Below are 19762 nucleotides of genomic sequence, written 5' to 3'. Positions count from 1 at the left end.
TTGTATCATTGGGTTTTCGTAGTTTTAGCATGATTCTCTTTTTCCAGCCCTTCTTTTCGGTGGAGGAGGGTGGCGTCGAACGGAAGGAGAACGCTGTCAGTCGAGTGCTGGGGAGAGTTTCTGAACGTGGTCGAGATTTGGACATCTTTGCCGCAGATGTATCGATCCCTTTTATCCAATAGGTGAGCGGACTTTTGATTTTAACGGGGTGCCGCTGTTTTTCTTTCGCAACAGAGACACGTCGTTTTCCCCCGTCACCGTCATGCTGGCTCACCGACGGTGCTACAAATGATATACGATCCCACTGATCACTCCCAGTCTTTTAACAGAAACAGGAATCAGCAAGAGGCCCAATGATATGCGTACACGGTACGCATTCGTGGTGTAGGGGGGGGGGGCACTTACTGTAGCACTGAGAGACATGGAATCATTGACTTGGTTATTTTCTGGTCTCGCAAGAGTCATGTCAGGCATCCGTTTGAACCGTCCATCCAGTATCATTGAATTCGGTCGGCTTCGTTGAGTGTGATTAGCACATGGAGGCGGCAAATAATCGATCTCCAGGTCATCAGCAAATATTTCTTCATCCAATCCTTCCAGTTGTGACAGCTCGCTGGCACGCTTGGGGCTCGAGGTGAGCGATCGTCTTCGCCTTTCATGGATGCTGTCCTCGTGTCGACTGCTAACAGTATCAATACTGCTAATGGAAATGGAGGGACGTCGTGAATCGACTGAATCGCGACATGAAACATGGCTGTCATGGCCACGTTTGATGGTGAAACTGGAGATCGACGATCGCATAAACATTGGGGTAGACGGGCGTCGGCGGAGGTCCGTCAGTTCCTTGTCACGCATGTACCACGCTCGTGATGACAAGTACTCTTGAGTACATACGTCGCGAAACTTGTGATCGGTGGATATACGTATAGTGTTCTGATGATTGTTGCGTATCTTACCCAGCATACCCGGTGAGTAATGCGATGAGGAAAGTAGATCCAGAGAACTCGGTCGTTTTCGCATATTCGCCACCCCAAACGATTCAAGGGACGGCTTTGTATATGTTTCGGAATTGTTGCGGTTTTTCAGTTCTTGGCACTTTTTCTGGCTCGCTTCATCGGTGGAATAGCGCTGGATCAATTGCATGGTGTTGATAGGCAACGGGGGCATCACCTCGTTGTCGTTGTCGTTGTCAGTGTCTTTGGCGAGGTGCAGGCTCAAGCTGACGGACAATGATCGACGCATCGAGCCGTTTTCGTAGGGAGATAAACTGGCTGTCGTGAATGATGGACACGGTTTACTCAACTCAAACAAATTGGTGACGGAGTGGGATAGGCGAATCGGTTGTCGATGGGTATTTGCAGGTAAATTAACGCCAGCAAGCGATGTGACCAAAAATTCTTCGGGACCGTGACCGTCGACATTGGATTTGGTTTTGGCACCTTCGACAAGGGACACCAACTTGTTGACCCACAGATGTTTCTCCTGGAGACAACTGGCCGTCAATGTAAACACATACTGTCGGCATCGGATGATAAAGGTATTTTCGGTTTTGCCTAGCATGGGGCATGGTTCAATATAAATATTTTTCATCACGGGAAACCTGTAGACCCATTTTTTCTCGTTATATTCTTGGCATGTTTGTTTATTCTTACCATGTCGGTCGGGCAGTTCTTGGACTTCGACGAGCTTGAGAGGAAACCAATGCTTAGGAACGTACGAGGTCACTTTCTTGGCTCTTGCGAAGATGATATAGGTGGGGAATACAAAACATCCCAAATACCGTGGCCGAGTGGTGGTCTGACCTGGGGCAGCCAATGTGACATCAAGTGCACCGGCAATTTCTAGGTTGCCGAGCCGGCTCAAGTGACGCTTCTTCATCCTCCAGTCTTCCTCGAGCCGTTCAATGAACAATTCCGTTCGTTTACGAATATCACGTTGGTATTTCTGTTGGTCGATATCCGTCAAAATGGCCTGCATTTTTCGTAAGACTTCTCGAAGGAGAATATGTTCCTCTGTTTCCGAAGGAGTATTCCGCAAGATTTCCCTAAAAAGCAAGGGATAACGGCATATTCTTTGCACAGGCTGCGATCACAAGGAAAACATCCAAAATGGTACAAAATGCATCAGTGACAAGCTAAAAAAAACCATAAGTTGAATGATCCCAATATTGAGCTACCTTGATGAGATAATCTTCAAAATGAAGGCGTTTGTTGGCTACAGATGGGTTGGAAGGCGACTGCATGGGGTCAACTGCCGCGCATTCTTTTAGAAACAAAGTCCATTCGGGCTTGCTCCGGTACTCGATACACAAATCCAGTGCGTCTGTGTGTCTGTCACAATAAGATGTATAGAGAAGGAAGCACTGATTCTATTAGCAATGATGGTAAGCCCAAAAGGAATGTTACACATGCAAGTTAATGCAATGTACCAAATGAAGGAATAAGTTGGCGATGGTGATGACACAATTTCCAGTGTCATTTGAGAGAGTGTATTCCAAATCTGCAAGGAACTGTTGATGAAATGCAAGAATGGCATCGGCGTTTCGCATAATCATTTGCTTATTGGATTTGGGAATCCACTCTTGGCGAGCCAGTGCCTGTTGAAAGCATATCTAAACCACATGAAATAGAGGTCATGTTACTTTTTTTTTTCTTGCGTCGGATCGAAAACCAATATCTTCCTCTTTCTCTCTCTCTTTACCCATACCACACCAAGTTGCAAAAAAAAAAAAAAAAGGTTTTCATGCAGATATCACGAGAAATATTACCTTGACTAGATGATGCAGATCTTCCACATAATCACGTTCGGTTTGCAATAATTCGTGAATGGCATGAAGTCGGCGAATGGATTGCTTGCGTCGTCGTTGAGTCTCTGCTTCTAATGGCTCGTCATCTTCAGGAGAACTCAGCATTGAGGTGGATACGGGCGTTGTATAACCTGTTGATGATAGAGAATACGATCGATCATCACTGGAAATGCAACTAAATGCAGAACATTCAGACGCAACGGTAGCTGAACGTGGGCCTTCCATGATTATAATACAAGATGCAAAAAAGAAATAAGGAAATAAAAAGGAGATCGACCGTAACACGAAACAAATAAATAAAAAAAAAAAAAAAAAGAAAGATCCTGCAAGTGTTATTTTTTTATGGTGGTTTGTTTCCTCTTTTCTTCCAACTGATGATCGAGCCCTCCTATTTATCAGTTCTTCAGTTTGAAAATTTCAGAGACGACTTTGACCAATGAAAACAGGATCTTGTTTGACGTTCAGTTTTCACAATGACAGGTCGTTTGGAAATGAAGAAGGAATGACGAGTTGGCAAACAAGTGGCACTTACCAACGAAGAACCCAACCAAGGCGGGGAAAAGGGACAAAAAAAAAAGGCGAGTGGTGGAAAAGGTGAATGTGAGAGAGATCACACGACAGCAACGATGAAATACCAAATGAATGATATATGTATACGATGGAAAAAAAAGAATGAGCGACAGAATATATGCTGAGACTGTCCATTAGACTCTGCATTGCGCGGGCGCTATATGTGAGTGGCAAGTAAGGGTCAACCCCTTTCTCCGACTCCTTTATTTTTTTTTTTTTTTTTTTTTTTTGGTAATGTAATTCTCTTCTTGCTTTCCATTCATTTGTTCTTAAACCCCATCTAAAAAGGCTTAAACTTCCTTGACTGCTTCAATTGAGCAATTTTTGCCTTGTCCTCCTCGAAACGTCGCCGCAGATCAAGCAATTCTAGCGTTTGACAACCATTAGACTCTTGTGTATGACAGAACTCCTTTTTCATATCATCGATGCTTACCACTCTGTTTCTTTTCTCGAAGTTGGAACCGATAAAAGTCGACGAGTTCTTTCTTCTTGTTTACTTTTCTGGGATCAATGATTGGCTCGGCGGCTCCTGCTAACACATTCACGGTGCCATCGCTCGTCTTGACCTTCTTGTGTCGTGTTACAACAACAAAACCGTCTTCATCCATCTTATTCATGCGTTCCAAAGCTTCACGTTCTTTCTGATATTCATTTGCTTTGAACTTCATCATAAACGAATCCACATTTTGCTGAAGTGACTCGTGATCCGGTCGCGAAAGTTCAAATGCAAGGACATAGCCTACCAATATTGGCATAAATACTCGTACGAAAACAAGGTCAATGTGTCACTAATCTTGTAAAATCCAGTCTCACTTACGTTGGAATCCCAAGGGTTGCACGGTATCCTTTTCTTCACCCAACGTCCATTTTCGATCAATGCGGGTGAACTCCAATACTCGGTTCAAATCACGTGCTGATTCAAATACGATGTGTGCGGACTTGCCTCCAGAAAACAGATGCCTTAATTCTGTGGGCTTGGCATTCACGATCGCTGCTTCTAATGCTTTTCGCTTCTTTCCTCTAGGTTGCTTTGTGTGATGTGTAGCCGGGATAGGTTCCTGTCCTTCAATCTGTGCTGAGCTTAGTGAACCTTGATAATAGATGTGTGCGATTTTGCTGGGAGCAAAGAAATGCTTCAGATGCTGGTCGGTGGTATCTGCTGGCAAGTTAACGAGGAAGAGCGTCTGATCTTCGGGGAGATCACTGGCGGATGATCGGGCAATATGTTGCTTCATGTACATGTAATGTCGACAATTTTCTTTCACAAGCACAGGAAGTACTTTAAATCCAAGAAATTCATCCAATGGTTTCACCACTTTGGATGAAGTTGTCTTTGCTTGCTGCTTTTTTCCTTTCACCATTGTCAACACAGGTTGAGAGAGAGAACTTGAAAATGGGAATCGAAATTCCCAAAAATGAATGCAAGCAGGAAGAAACCAGAGGAAATTGTGTGACGTGTTTTCCTCGAGTGTGTTCAAAGGGCTTGGACAATCAGGTGGCAGAGATAGAAACTGGGCTCCGCCAAGCGGAGTAGGTCGTTTCAGCTTCTATCGCCATGGTCTACCAATCTCGAAAACCAGAACCCTATATCAAAACCACCTGCAAAGAGTGCATTACCCCGCTCGAGTTTCTGCCTGAATCCGGTCTGAAAGGCCAGAAAGTGGACGTTCAGTGTTGGGCTTGCGGCAAAGTTGTGAGTTACGAACTCGATGCTGCCGGTACAGGAATTAAAGGCAATTCCCCCAAGACGAAATCACGGAGAAAAGGAACAGGTAAAGAATTCAAATGTCTAACTCATAATAGTGGTAGCATTCGTTAGAAAAACATAACAAGACTGATAATATTTGTATTTTGTCTCTCAGACGAGAAGCCGGCTTCGACCGAATATTACGATTTGCTTGGCGTGAGTTCTACGGCAACACAAGATGAAATTAAAAAAGCGTACCGAAAAATGGCCATCAAATATCACCCTGACAAAAATAGAGATGATCCAACCGCTGAGGACAAGGTAAAGTAAAGAAGAAGAAAAAAAGACAACAAATTAACAGAGAATCCGTTGATCGAGAATGAATCAAGTCTAACTTGGGGAGCCCCAACGTAGTTTAAAAAAATATCCGAAGCATATCAGGTCCTTTCAGATCCAACTCTCAGAAAACGATACAACGAATACGGTGAAGAGGAGCCGAATGGAGGCTTTGGTAAGCAAAAAATTAAAAGAGCCGGGGAAATCGGTTGATATGGAATTGTGATGGCTTGACAGTTTGAGTTTGCGATGGTTAGTGGACCCTGAGGAGTTTTTCCGACAATCGTTTGGTGGTGATCGATTTGTGGATATCATCGGCGAGATTTCCATTGGACGTGATATGCGCGAAGCGATGGAGACAGCCGATGAAGAACAAGCGGATGCAGCATTAACGCCGGAACAAAAAGCCGAGAAGAACGCAGTCAAAGAGCAAGCCGAAAAGGAACGGGCAGAAACGCGGGCCAAGCGTGTGGAAGTATTGAGCGGTAAACTCGTCAACAAACTGAGTCTATATACCGAACTGCCCGATACTTCACCCACGTCGGTTGCGGCCTTTACAAATATCATTCAAATCGAAGCCGAAGATCTCAAGCATGAAAACTACGGTGTCGAACTTTTGCATGCAATCGGCTACACATATACCGCCAAAGCCAATCAGTATCTGGGCAAGAGCGTGGCTTTTGGTCTGGGTGGCATGTTCCACAGCATGAAGGAAAAGGGCTACATCTTTAGCGAAACCGTCGGTACCTTGCGCACCGCCCTGGATTTACAATCCAGTTTTAGCCAATTGCAAGAAGCGGATGAAAAAGGTTTAACTGAAGAAGAGAAGAAGAAACTCGAGGAATTGGCAGCGGAAAAGGTAAAGCACTCGTTTGAGTCGGCAGGTTGATGCGCGATGGAGAGAGAAAATTTACACCGTTTGCATTGACTGTTTTTTAGGGCTTACAAGCGATCTGGCGTGGATCGAAATTGGAAGTGGAAAGTGTGCTTCGCGACGTATGCGACAGTGTCCTGAACGATCCTTTGGCAGACAAGGATACAAAAAAGAGACGAGCGCAGGCTCTCAAGATCATCGGCACTGTGTATCAACGCGTGAGACCGGATGTCTCACCTGCCGATATTCCTATGCAACCTTCCTCACCGTCCTCTTCGTCCTCCCACAAAGAGAATGAGAAACCGCAAGCATCTAAAGCATCTGGATCATCTTGAACATTTTACCCGATAATAATTTGTTATTATTTATGATGATGGCACATTCTTTCGTGCATGAACTATTTTGTACTTTGTGTGTATAGACGAGATAATAGGGAAACAAACCAACAGAGACTGGATCGATTTTTTGATACACGAGGGAAACTCTGAATGCTGTTATTAATTCTGGGGACATCGTGACTAAATATACAGTGTTATACGGATCGTTCGGCTGCTGAAATTTTTTTATTAAACTTCGATTCCATGGTTTTCCGTCACTTTTTTAAATTAACAAGGGGACTTGTGTTAATTCTCAACCGTTACTTTGTCCTTGTTTCCTAACTATTAGAATAGTCGGTGTAACTTGTCCGTAAGAGGTTCGTTGCAAGGGCAATGCTGCTTGACGCAGTTATCCCATTCGGATGTTTTCCTGTTATGACGCGTACAGTATTCGAAAACATCATCTAAAAGCATCAGGTTGTATGAATGAATTGATCCCTGTTGACGTACAATTCTCTTGTTAACGAACCTAGCAACGATTGACAAGCAGGAGTGTCATTTTTCACGCCATCTTTGTGATTGTAACATAAGCAGAAAGTGGTATCGGTGTTATTCTTTGAGGGGGCTGTCATGATGCATTTGCATCCAATATCTTTATGTCTTTCGTTCAGCGACGCAGCGTGTACGGAGAAGATGGTAGCAGCGCAGATAAGGATAGTAGAAAGCTTCATTGTGCAGTGAATATTCAAGTGGGGAAATTGACTCTGGGTCTCCCGCGGTGTCTTATTTAAATAATGAAGATGAGCTAAGGGCGATCTGAATTTCTTTTTCCTTGCTAACCATATCGAGCACCCGCCGCACGCGGACCATGACGGACACGCAATTGTATCCACAGCCTAAATGAAATGAAATAAAAATCTAACACCAATACGTAGCACTATGAGAAAATAATTTCTGCCATCCACTGTTCTTTCGCTTTTTTTGGTTCCCCTTATCCGTTGAGTGATTATTGTATACTTTCAATGCGAGACACCGATCAAAACGAAGATCACTGGTCCTGGCAACGATAAATCATCGAATTGGTGTTGGAAACAATTATATTACGTTTAGCGGGTCTCTCTGTTTATCTCCATGTCCAGAATCCAAATTGGTATTTTACTTATCCCAATGGGTGATACGTATCCTGCTCCGTTGGATGCTTACACATTCTTTCTCTACTTTTTCCTTGATCCGCGATAGAAAAAGGTTGCTTCGTGCATCATATCTATCAATGATAATTGAAAAAAGGCCGACCAAGCTTAATCTGGATTTTATCCACGATAAAGTATTATATTGATGGTATAGTCGCAAATCGAAGGTGACCTCACGGAAGACGGATCGCTGAGCGACATTTTTGACAAAATTGATACTGCCTTTACGGCGTTCGTGGGTCGACTCATCCCACCTAGCAACAGTTCCTCCCGGTGAAGCTGCATGCTTGGGTTGCTAAGTTTATGTTGCTAATCGTAGGCGCCCTCAACGTATGCCATTAACCCGTTATCCCATAGCATGACTGGATTCACACACGACAATTATTTTAACAAATGTGGGTAACAATCAACATAGATATTGGGAAAATCAAGCTGTTCTGTCGTTGCTTCGCCAACTGAGGGAATAACATATAAAGGCTCTGACACGATTCTTGCATATATGATGGTTTTATGTACTGTACTTGAAAGATAGGAATGTTGGGAGATATATAGAATACAAAGAGATAAGTTTCCAATACAATGATATTTACATAATTGCGACAGATTATTGGACCGGCCAAAACAGGAAAGTGGAAAATCCGCGGGAGAAGGTGAAGCATTTCAGTCATCCACGACATCGTACTTCTCCTTCCATATCCAAGAGTTACCCACCAATCCTTGACCCTGGCGATGGGCCATGCGATAGTATTTGGCGGCCTTGAAGACATCCTTTTTCACACCTTGACCATGAGCGTAACAGAAAGCCAACTCGTTCTGCGCATCGGGATCACCCAGATTCGCGGCAATTTCAAAGTAATACGCTGCACTAACGACATTTTTCGGAACCTGGGGATGACAAGAAGGTTATTTACACGAGCTGAAACCTACGTGTTCCAAAACGACGAAACACTTACGCCCCATCCATGACGGAAACAAACGCCGAGTTCATGAATCGCCAACACAAGCTCAGATTTGGCCACAAGAGCTGCGGTGGAGATGCCGGTCTGAAGATCGTACACCGCACACTCGGCCGCTTTCTGCAAGTACTGCACCGCAACAGCGGGATCTTTTTGACAACCCTTTTGCGAAAAAAAAAAGTGTAAATATGGATCGATGTCCTAGCCAGTGGTTGCTATTCCAATCTTACCCAGCCGTGCCGTAAAGCGATACCGTAAAAGAACAGACCTAAAGGTTGCTCTTCTTTGGCAGCTAGCCGCCAATACTGAGTGGCTTTCTCCAATTCACCTCGTTCATGATACTGCATTCCCAGTTGCAGATAGTTTTCTGAAGAGACAATGTCGTGGTCTTTGGGAGGCGCCAGATCAGACAAACCGTCTTTGTGCGATATTTCAGAGGCCACTTCGGTTCGACTCGATACACTCTTCACGCCGGACGGCGAAAGCGAGCTCGGTAAGATGGTCATGCAACTGTGGCGGTTGGATCGAGGCTGAGACTGAACATCAAAGGCAATGCTGCTGTCGCTGGACGAAGAACCGAATTTAGAGAAGCTTATAAGGGAATACCGGTTTTTCTTTTTTGGACCATCTCCCTGCTTCTTTGAAAACGCTTTCCGGAGGTGATTCATGACGATTGAAACAAAAGAAAGATAAAAGGAAAAAGCTAATGATCTTTCGAAATGAACCTTGCCAAAAGTTTGGTCGGAAAAAATTCCCAAATTAGCCCACCGTTGGCACGGTTCCCGACACACACACAGTTCTTTGTTCTCCAAGATAGTCGGCCTGTTTTTCCTCAGATATATGAATCATCATCTGGGTGGCCAAAAAGTGTTTTATAAGCTCTTTGAATTAATGCGTAGACAATGGAACAATTCAGTATCACCGTTCACGGTTTGTACCTTCCACGGGCGATAAACAACATCCACTATTGGTCGCAGAAAAAGGAAACTGATGAGCTTGTGATAGTAACAAACAGATCCACTTTTTTGAGTTTTCCAGTTTTGTGTAGCCTCGATGACAAAATAGGCAATGGAAACAAATACAGCGTGGCTCCGCCCCAGATCTTGCATTTTTCATCATTTCCTTGACGCTCCCTCCCCACCAAACATCCTACATCCATCCACTTGCGCATGTGCTTTATAAGGGTCCGAATATGTAGTATTCAAAGGTCAAAAAAGGCGCGAAAGGGAGAATAATTTACAATTTTTCTGATTAACATCAGCTTCCTTCAACATCAATACTGTCAAGTTGTCTCACCGTTACTGTCTGCCTAGTAATGTAAATTACTTTTCTGATGACAGCGTACTAATACCGTACCCATCTCCACATGATTCCATGGAATTCAAATTCGGGCTTTGATTTGCCTGTGGTATACCTCGTAAGTAACTATAGATATCAGCTTCACAGATTCACGCGTGGCACAACGCGGTCTATCATGCCATCACAACGACTCTACCTTAGTAGTTAAGCGTGGCTTATACTAATTTCTATCCAAGAGGTTGTCATATTGCTCCGTCAATAAAAATTACGCAAATACCAAAAACCTTGCACGACAGGTAAAATAATTTATCATTTGTGAATTTGCCTGTATTGGATAAGACGAATAATCTAAACAATCTCAACTTTATTAAAATGTTTGGGAAATTAGCGATTTGTAAATCACAAGATCTACACCAAGTTATCAGGACCTGTTAAACCTTTTTTTTTTATCTTCCAACCATGCCTCGCTGCCCACTTTCACGATATTAGACGAAACAATCAGCAGCAAGGTACCGTTTGCGCCAGCTTTGGTCAAACAGAGCATCGTCGTCTTTCAAATAAAAATGTGAGTAGAGCTCTTTTTGAAGAAAAGTGGTTGATGATACGACTGGCGTTCTTCTGTAGCATCCTTTAATTTGGGTTTTCTGTCAGTTATACTGTCATTTATACCTTTCATTCTCTTTCAATTTTCAATGAATCGAATAATACATAAGCAGACTTGCTTCGATCTATGAATTCATGCATCAGTAGGATGACTATTGTTTCATCCATGGAAAACCATATATTTTTGTCTTCAATCTTATCTTTTTTCTTTTGATTTTCTCTCTCTCTTTCTGTTTGCTTGATAAACCCTCACTATCATTGTATCAAGATCCCATCCGCATCCATCATCCAGACCATTCTTATCCCGTTTATCTAACTTGGTTAAATCGACTACCATTCTCAAGCGTCGCGTGTCACCATCGATTTTGCTCCGGCAAAATAGACTTACCTCTCTTTTTTTTCCATCCCTTCTTCCAGCTTCCGGTTTTCTCCGTTTTCTTTTCGCCTGACAAGTTCTGGATACTACAAGTTCACTTTCTCTCGCCATCCATCCATCCATCTGGCGAAACTGGATGGCCATCATCGGTGGTGTGACTCTCTTTTTCATCGGAAAAACGCTTACCTGTCCTCTTCATGTTCCTCTCCTTTGGATTGCTTCTCATGATATCGTATTCGAGATGTCTTCCCGATTATTGTATTTTGTATTTTGTAGTTTATAGTTTATAGTTTGCATTTTGTATTTTATATTTCATGTACATATTCTTTTCGCAGTCTTTTCCTCTTTTTTTCACACAGGGTTTTTAGGAGGTTTTTACTGACGCGACCATTGTTTTTTTTGTTATCATCATGTACTTTTTTTTTATTTTTCTTTCTTTTTATTCGGGAAACTCTCGATAACTTTACAAGTATTGTCGCTCTTGATCTCGTCATGGAGGCACTGTCCGGTAGAGACATTATCCTTCGCGTCTTGAAAGCAGTTCAGCAGTACGACGGTTTCCGATATTACCTGCTTAATCAACATAGCCCGGAATTGCAAGAGTTGATTACCTTTACTGTCTGTTGCATACAAGGGGACGGGGTGCCACTCCAAATACCAGTAGAAGATGGCCTTTGGCAAGTGTTGCGTATTTGCTGTTTATCATTGTCCCGACGCTATCCGGGCCATGTGGTCTAACCTTGAATGACCTCGACGGGCTGGAGAATAAGACGCTGGTATATTAGTCCGACCCCCAGAAGCCGATCATCCTTCCGAAGGCGTTGATCAGCTCGCGGCCATTCTCAAACCACGCCTACCTTGACCAAGCTGAGGAAGAGGATAGGCTGAAGGTTCACAACTGCTGGGCCTAGCGTGACATCTCCGTCAACTGCGAAAAAAAAAATCGCTGCTCACTGACGCACAGCTCTTGCAGTTGGTGAGCGCGGTGTATTCACCGATTGACCCCAACAACAGTCAGCTATACAAAAGGGACAGGGTCTCTTCAGAGCACCTATTTGAGGCTCTACAGGGCTACATCCCATAATGGCCGTTCAGATCCTCAATAGCTTTTTCGCAGTGATGCGCAGGTAAGTTCGATTTCATCCAGCTGCTTCCGATGTCCGTTCGCACGATTTCTGCGGACAGAGAAAGAGAGAGAATCAGGGAAGTGTCCATCCTCAGAGAGGGAATCGGTAAGAGATGATTTCATATGGCTTTTTTATTGATTTATTTATTCTAACTCAATGTTCGTATCCTAGACCAAGTGGCGAAGATTATCGTACAGTTTGTTGGATGGAACAAAGCTAGCGTAGCTTCCTGGGGTGGCGTTAAATAAAGACTGGGTATATTACAATCCTACCTAAATGTGCTCGGGTAAAGCCCAAATATGATCGTAAAGAACTAGTGTCAGAGCGATCGACATTTCCTGTCGATGAGTTTTATCTTATGTAAAATACAAAAGTCGCATTATTGATTCACCTAATTATTTCTATGCTCTTTGATTATTCTAATCCTCTTATCATACCAATCGACTATGCATAGCCACTTTTTTAAGATGACAAACATGGTGCTGATTTTCAGGATTGAAGTCACCTTCACATGAATTAAATGAATGACGCGTGTATGATTACTCAACAATGAAGGCTTTTTTCTAAAAACGCGGGCTTCTCTTTGTTTGTAAATCGTGGGTGAAATTTAGTTTGTTTGTTTCTTAAATTGAACAAAATTCCAGAAGCTTGCTTGTTTGGACTTGTGACTACTCTGAATTTTGCAATGCAGCAATGTAATAGCATATAAGGTCTTGAAAGGTTACTGAATCTATTCCTATTTCCTATTTGCTTGTACATTATTATCATAGAATAAACACTTTACTCGTCACGTCTGCTGGAGTTTGATGGTTTTGGGAGCAAGAGGAATAAATAAATGAATATATTTGTGTGTGATTGGGTGAGACTGGTTAAAGTTTAGCTTCGAGGAATGCAGCTCTGTTTTTGGCTTTGGATGCTGCCTTCTCGTATTCTTCCTGAGTGATAGGACGAGCTTCCACTGCGGGATTATATCCTACGGTGGGTTGAGCCATGGTGCCTGTTGCCTTTTTGTATATGGTGACGACTACAGCGCCGCCAAGGCCCACATTGTGTTGCAATGCATACGTGGCATTAGGTACTTGCCGATCACCAGCCCAGTGGCGCAACTGCCATACCAGTTCTATGCATAAAACAAAAACAGGATAAGTCAACTTAATCCAAAATGTTCACAGATGGATCTTGCACGATGTACCGCTGCACTGTGCTAAACCGGTCGCGCCCAGGGGATGGCCCTTGGAAATCAATCCTCCTGAAGGATTGACCACGAATTTGCCACCGTATGTGTTATCATTGGAGTCGATGAGTTTGTGAGCTTGACCGGGCGCCGTCAAGCCCAAAGTGTCGTACGTAAGTAGTTCATTGGCCGAGAAACAATCGTGCAACTCGATGACTTGAACATCCTTGGGCGAAATACCGGCAATTCTGTATGCATCCTTTGCAGCTCGACGTGTCATGTCCGCGCCGGCCCATTCAATGGCATCCGTCGACAGCATTTTAGGTGAATCAGTGGCCATAACTTGGGCTACGATTTCGACTGCTTGGTCCATCAAGTTATGCTTCTTCACAAACGCTTCGCTGGCCACGATGGCGCACCCAGCGCCGTCCGAAGTGGGACAACATTGAAGTTTCGTCAGAGGGCCAAATACCTGAGGCGACTTTTCAATCTGCTCCAACGTATAAATATCGCGGAATTGAGAGTAAGGGTTTTTTGCGCTAGTGAATTCATGAAGAAAAAATTGACACGAGCTTAGATCGAGGTGGAAGGGGTAATCCCACGGGGGAAAACACTGAAGTACCTGTGTCGATGGTTCTTTTCCGCAATTTTGGCTAGGTGCTGGGGCGTGGCACCGTATTTTTCGCAGTATGCGATGCCTGCATTACCAAAAATTTGGGCGGCAGGAGGTGCTTTGGGGTCGAATCCGACTTCCCCTGCCATGACGATATTGACATGATCTATCAAGGTGCACGATGAGCCAAATCAGAATGATGACCTGGCGGTACCCCTTAACTGGCTAAACTAATTTACCGAGAGGATTGGTGCGATCCGAAAAGGTCGACGTGAGAGATCCTCTTGCCATGCGTTCGAACCCAAGCGCCAATGCGCAATCGACAGTACCGGATGCCACCGCGTTACGTGCCTGGTACAAAGCCGCCGATCCAGTGGAACAGTTGTTGTTCACATTGATGATGGGAATCTGCGTCATGCCAAGTTGGTAAAGCACACGTTGGCCGGCAGTACTATCGCCATAGACGTAACCAACAGTAGCGTATTCAACAGCGTCATAAGATATGTTGGCGTCTCTTAATGCTTTTACAGCCGCTTCCAAGCCGAATTCTGTGTCAATAGAAAATATCGATCCGTGAACTGTCAGAAATGCAGATACAGCGCAAAAACACAAAATACATACCTGGATAATCGACCTCACCACGAGGCTTGATAAACTTGGACATGCCCACACCAACGACATATACTTTGTTAGCAACCATGACGCAAAGATTCAATGGAAAAAGGAATTAAAAAAAATAGAAAAAGGGAAACAAAATAAAAAAACAGAATTGGGTCGTTTTGCTTTAAGTTTCTCGTAACTGTGTGGGGAAGCTGTGAAATTCCATTTTTTTTCTCACCGTCAATCTCCGTTGGCTTGTCACATGCAAATGTGGTAAACGCTGCATTCCTAAACGAGCATATTTTCAATGACAGAACGTTTTAAGGGAACACAAAATGATGACATGAAAGAATATCATTATCACTTGTTGAGCATGACAATGTACTGTCGGCCAATGTATTGAACAGTGGTAAAGTATTCATGAACAGACTCTTTGAATAGCGACACACAGTGTGCTATTGTGTGCTATTGATAATATTTATTTTTACAATGTCATTGCAAGGCATGATAATACTGTGGTTACAATGCATGGTCCGGCCGATGACCCTCAATCCCATATGAAGGGAATAACTCCCATCGGACCATTGTCCGGCAGTCTAACGCCTGAAGAAAAATTTATTCCATTTTGGGTGATGGCTCCTTATAAAACACTGTGTCCGTATTCAAATACAGCTTGCATTGACACGAAGTCTATCTGTTACATCTGGTAGCATAGTCGCCCTCCGACAATGTTGCCATACCACTCTCCATAACTTCTTTACAAGACTTATTTACAACATATGAAAGTCAACGACCATAATTTGCCGGGTCCTCTTTTTTTTTTATTCATAGTGCAGGCAAGAGTCTTACATTCTCTGTCGATAATCCATTTTGATGCAGCTTTTTAACTGTAGCTGGTGTGTTAATTTTATCCAGAGTGACGACGACATCGACAACCATGCAACGTAAAGTTTTGGCATTAACTTATCCAAGGAGATGGGCGGTCTAAAAATAGGTCTGAAACAGAATTTTCAGGACAAAAATTCTTCGTTTGCTTAGGGTATGATGCCGTAAACAAGAAAGCAATCGGCATTTATTGACGTGAACTGGATGATGCATTCATTAGAATCCTGGAATATCGAGACGCATGATGCATGGTTATAATCCCAGGAAGAAATGGCCTCGCGAAAAAGTAGTGAAACAAACAAACCGCAGACATGAGGTGTTTGCTGTACTGATTAGTTTAATAACAAATCATAAGGATGAATTGAAGATGGGCAAGCAAATAGAGTCATAATCTTAACAAAGAGATGACTTGCATCATCCGATCACCGGATCTTCATGTGGAAATAGTGAAAAATTTACATTTGAGAAGAAACGGCCCAAAAAAAGGAGGAGCGGACGGGAACGCTTCCAATTACACCAAACTACGGCTATTTAATACGAATATTTGTGTTGCAAGGTTATTTTCAGCACTTGGCTTGTTTACTGGGAAGAAGATATTGCTGTCAATAACCAGAGTTAATAGCCTTTTTTTTTTTTTTATAAACAAACAGCATGGGAAAACTGGGATGCTATTTTTGTAGTTTGAAAATTTTACAAAGTTTTTCTCGAAGGGCGAAAAAAAAAAAAAAAAAAAAATGCGGCGAAACCGGGGGAATTCTATTAACATCTGTCAGGAGAAGAGGGCTTGTTTTGGGTTTCGCCTCAGCCTCTCTCTAACAGTTTGTCGTTTTTTTGATCTTTGTACCATCGTTGGGCTCCACCACCCACATACCAAAATCCTCAACACCACATTTCATCCCCAGTTACTTCTTACCGATGCCTTCACAACTCGACGACATGTCCGCACCCAAGTCTGCCGGTTCCGCTTTGGATCTTCTCTCCACCAGGTTACCGTCCCAAATGACCCTCGACGATCCTTCCCGTCGGATAACACCCAATGCTCCACTGCGCTCCGCACCACCCACAGCCAATACCGCTCATTCGCTCTTCAGGTATCCTCCCAATGACGAGGACCATGCTGTACCAGATACCGCCAGTGACCATCATCACCCTCACGCACGACCACCACTGTCGACTGCGTCAAAATCACACAGCGTCAATAGTTCACCGAGCATTGTTCAGCATGCAACGACCAATGCGTCGCCTTCACCACCACAACCCGTGAGAACACGACTCCATAACAAAGTCAAGAAAAACCTGTGTTCGCCCGTGTCGCCACGCAATGCATCCTCATCACTGTCCAATGATACCAAGGTCAACGGTGGCACCAAGGTGAATCCGGTGCACAAATTGGCCAAGAAAGTGTCAGAGACGCTGAGTCCCGTCCATACGAACCCTCACGGTCACGCTTCCAGTGGTGCCATGAATAAAGCGATCAAAAATGCGACGTGCGTCACCGTAGAAGAGCTGGGAAGAATGCTTCAACACGCGAGCACCGCACCACTGTTGATCGATATGCGCGATTTAGCCGAGTTTGAAAAAGCACGGATTTCCCATTCCATCAATGTAAATCTACCTTCGCTCCTGATCAAACGGTATCGACGAGGCACCATCTCGCATTTCAATTTGGAAAGCTTTATTACCACACCAGAGGGAGTCGATTACTACTTGCGATGGATGGACCAACACGGCTCGCAAACCTCGGTTCAGAAAGTGATGGTGTACGACCATGCCATGTCAGAACAGGATACATCATCCGATGCGTGGACACTGATTGGTGTGTTGGATAAATCGTTTTCGGACACGAAACAGAACTTGCGTGTATGCTGGCTTCAGGATGGGTTCAAAAAGTTCCAAGAGTGGCCACATGCCGACGAGCTGATGGTCGGCACCTTATACCACCGATTAGATACCCCATTCCAAAATCTTTCAGATACCCACAGCCCGGACTGGATGGAAAGCGATCTCACCAAGACCCCCGCCCCTGTACGCTCTCTCAGTCGTGGTACCCAACTGTCCATGCCTACCCCGATGCTATCACGCAGTGCCACCACCGCATCCATTCCTTCCATCAAAACAGGCACCAACGTCCAACGTCGGGCCAGTCTATTTACATTGGATACCAGCAATGTCCGGAAAAACAAGTACTTTTCAGGCTCTCAACGTCGGAACGATGTAAAGTCGAAATTAGGTACCGTCAAACCGGATAAAGCCGGGCTACTAAGTATTCCAGAAGGAACCGATCGAACGCAAGGATCGTCGAACTCATCTTTGCCATCGCCGCATCCGTTGGCCAAAACGCATGATGTACCTGCCACACCCATCGATCCACCCTCATCTCACATACCAAGCACACCGATGCCGGAAGAAGTTACCCCCGCCACCGAAAATGAATATGCGTTTATCATCTCTGAGATTGTTCCCGGCTTTCTATACCTTGGACCTGAAATCGCGACGACCGATCAATTGAAAGCGTTGAAATTGCGATCCATTCGACGGATCCTGAACATGGCAGAGGAATGCGATGACGACGTTCCCGGGCTCAAAGAAGCGTTTAAATACACAAAAGTATCCGCACGCGACACCGTGGAAATGCGCAATGTATACGAAACTCTGCATACAGCCGTGCGAGTCATTGGTAAATTTGAGAGCTTCATGAATCACGGTTTTTCAAGTAGCTCATTCGTGGGATTTTATGATCTTTTTTTTTGTTTGTTTTGTTTGTTAGAGGATGCAAAAGGGGCCCATGAGCCGATTTACGTGCATTGCAAGGCGGGAAAATCGCGATCGGTGGCGGTGATTTTGGCGTATTTGATCTTGGTGGAAAAATGGACGTTGAAGCGTGCGTACCGACATATTATCAAATCGCGGCCAAACGCATCGCCTAATATTGGATTTGTGGTGGAATTGATGAAATTGGAAGAAAGTGTTCATGGACAAGTGAGCAACTTTGCAGGATCGGATTGGCATATCATTGATCTATCCAATCCACCGAGTCCCGATTCACAGCGCGAAATCCGAAAGCTACAGACGGCGTGGAAAAAGGGATCCTCATCCACCGCCACCACCAGCTCTTCTCCAAAAACCAGTCCGTGGTTACGTCCCCAGACCGAGAAAAAGTCATCGGATGCTCTCCCAGATAGTTGAAGCCAATCGCTTTCATAACTCTTGATCTCCTTTATGCGATTGTTCCGACCATCCTATTCCCATCCACAATTTCCTTCATTGCTTTGTTTTGTTACCCTTACTATTACTATTTATTCACCCTTTCCTTCTTGTATCATTCCTTTATTTCCAAGATTACTGCTCCCAAATGTGTGTTCCATGATCCGTATCAGCGCCTATTGTGATGGATACTATATCATTCCCCATCCACAGGCACACCTTTCTGTAATAGATATTATCCATTTATCACGGCCGATCCAGCTTGTCAAATCGCGTTACACACAAATTTAGACTAAATTGTTTTCAACGGTTGTTTTCTGGAATAGCACTGTAGTTCATTCGCCAAGCAAAAATACCTGTTATGGAGATTTTGTTTAACGATCTGATCGGCGCGAAAAAGCTGCATAAAACGCCTTTTATGGTGCTTCAGTAACGAGATCACCTTGGATAAAACGAGCACCTGACTTGTTTTTACATGCCAATGCTCCATCACCCATATTGTAAATGATCTGACATTCAATCACGCTAACGCCATGTCGGGACACTATCGGTCAGTGATGTAATACATTCCGAATGCAAAGCCTGTACTTGAACGGCAGTGAACCTGAAGGTGCACACAATATGAATCAACCAATTCCATTTAAAAACAAGAGTTGGATGTAATCTTTCAGAGCCATGCTTCAAATTTTCCTTGTATCACTGTATGAACGAGCAACCGAACCTTGGGATTCAGGGTCTTTGCATACTGAGTTTGTAACTCCGAGGCGCAGCTGGAAGCACGCCTAATTGTTTAATATTATTGTTTGCCCTTGGTCAGCGTTACAAAAACCCAAGCAGACCTTAATTTTTTTTTGGGATTTGTCGTGATATGCTTTCTTACTATTGATTTCCTTAGGCGTAGGTTGATGGATGGGTGCAAAAAAATAGGAAAAAACCGTAACTCGGCCCGTGCGCCTCTACAGAGATGCTTCGAATTTGTACGGATTCGTCGTGAGAAGGCGGTTTTGGATGGATTAAAATCTGAACAAAAGTAATGGATGCCGTGCCTTGGGACAGGATCAAGTGAATCGAACCCATGGACCGCTTCCATTTTGTTCGATGCCTTTCGGACTTGAAATCATCAAAATGTCCGCTTGGACTTCTTT

The 19762-nt window shown here is 43.9% G+C and overlaps 6 protein-coding genes across 6 annotated transcripts; 2 read left to right on the top strand and 4 right to left on the bottom strand.

Moving 5' to 3' along the window:
- Positions 1-855: 855 nt before the first annotated feature.
- BYT42DRAFT_487717 (Dbl homology domain-containing protein) lies at positions 856-2911 on the bottom strand (the record flags this gene model as incomplete). The annotated part of the gene is made up of 5 exons (XM_051563826.1): positions 856-1553; positions 1653-2082; positions 2177-2368; positions 2429-2611; positions 2768-2911. Coding segments are annotated over 5 exons (1647 nt in total), but the record flags the coding sequence as incomplete, so codon positions are not given.
- A 745-nt stretch (positions 2912-3656) lies between these two features.
- On the bottom strand, positions 3657-4737 carry BYT42DRAFT_609358 (ribosomal RNA-processing protein 7-domain-containing protein; the record flags this gene model as incomplete). The annotated part of the gene is made up of 3 exons (XM_051571255.1): positions 3657-3742; positions 3810-4115; positions 4194-4737. The coding sequence occupies 3 exons, from the start codon at positions 4735-4737 to the stop codon at positions 3657-3659; spliced, it is 936 nt and encodes a 311-aa protein (XP_051428109.1).
- Positions 4738-4931: 194 nt separating this feature from the next.
- BYT42DRAFT_524707 (DnaJ-domain-containing protein) lies at positions 4932-6856 on the top strand (the record flags this gene model as incomplete). The annotated part of the gene is made up of 5 exons (XM_051565322.1): positions 4932-5148; positions 5239-5384; positions 5478-5574; positions 5657-6258; positions 6339-6856. The coding sequence occupies 5 exons, from the start codon at positions 4932-4934 to the stop codon at positions 6606-6608; spliced, it is 1332 nt and encodes a 443-aa protein (XP_051428108.1). The 3' UTR covers positions 6609-6856.
- Positions 6857-8179: 1323 nt separating this feature from the next.
- On the bottom strand, positions 8180-9845 carry BYT42DRAFT_551518 (uncharacterized protein; the record flags this gene model as incomplete). The annotated part of the gene is made up of 4 exons (XM_051566269.1): positions 8180-8665; positions 8734-8898; positions 8967-9350; positions 9675-9845. The coding sequence occupies 4 exons, from the start codon at positions 9843-9845 to the stop codon at positions 8441-8443; spliced, it is 945 nt and encodes a 314-aa protein (XP_051428107.1). The 3' UTR covers positions 8180-8440.
- A 2969-nt stretch (positions 9846-12814) lies between these two features.
- BYT42DRAFT_551507 (thiolase-like protein) lies at positions 12815-14745 on the bottom strand. The gene is made up of 5 exons (XM_051566268.1): positions 14550-14745; positions 14168-14476; positions 13938-14094; positions 13334-13854; positions 12815-13261 (listed from the first exon to the last, which is right to left on the bottom strand). Exons 1-5 carry the CDS (start codon positions 14626-14628, stop codon positions 13011-13013), a joined length of 1317 nt encoding a protein of 438 aa, XP_051428106.1. The 5' UTR covers positions 14629-14745; the 3' UTR covers positions 12815-13010.
- A 1408-nt stretch (positions 14746-16153) lies between these two features.
- BYT42DRAFT_601210 (uncharacterized protein) lies at positions 16154-18965 on the top strand. Its single transcript, XM_051571023.1, has 2 exons — positions 16154-18090; positions 18181-18965. The coding sequence occupies exons 1-2, from the start codon at positions 16329-16331 to the stop codon at positions 18597-18599; spliced, it is 2181 nt and encodes a 726-aa protein (XP_051428105.1). The 5' UTR covers positions 16154-16328; the 3' UTR covers positions 18600-18965.
- Positions 18966-19762: the final 797 nt, after the last annotated feature.

Source organism: Radiomyces spectabilis, assembly GCF_025331425.1.
Source record: "Radiomyces spectabilis strain NRRL 2753 chromosome Unknown BYT42scaffold_1, whole genome shotgun sequence".
NCBI classification, from domain to species: Eukaryota; Fungi; Mucoromycota; class Mucoromycetes; order Mucorales; family Radiomycetaceae; genus Radiomyces; species Radiomyces spectabilis.
Note: the sequence above shows the minus strand (reverse complement) of the source record. Positions and strands in the feature narration are given on the sequence as shown.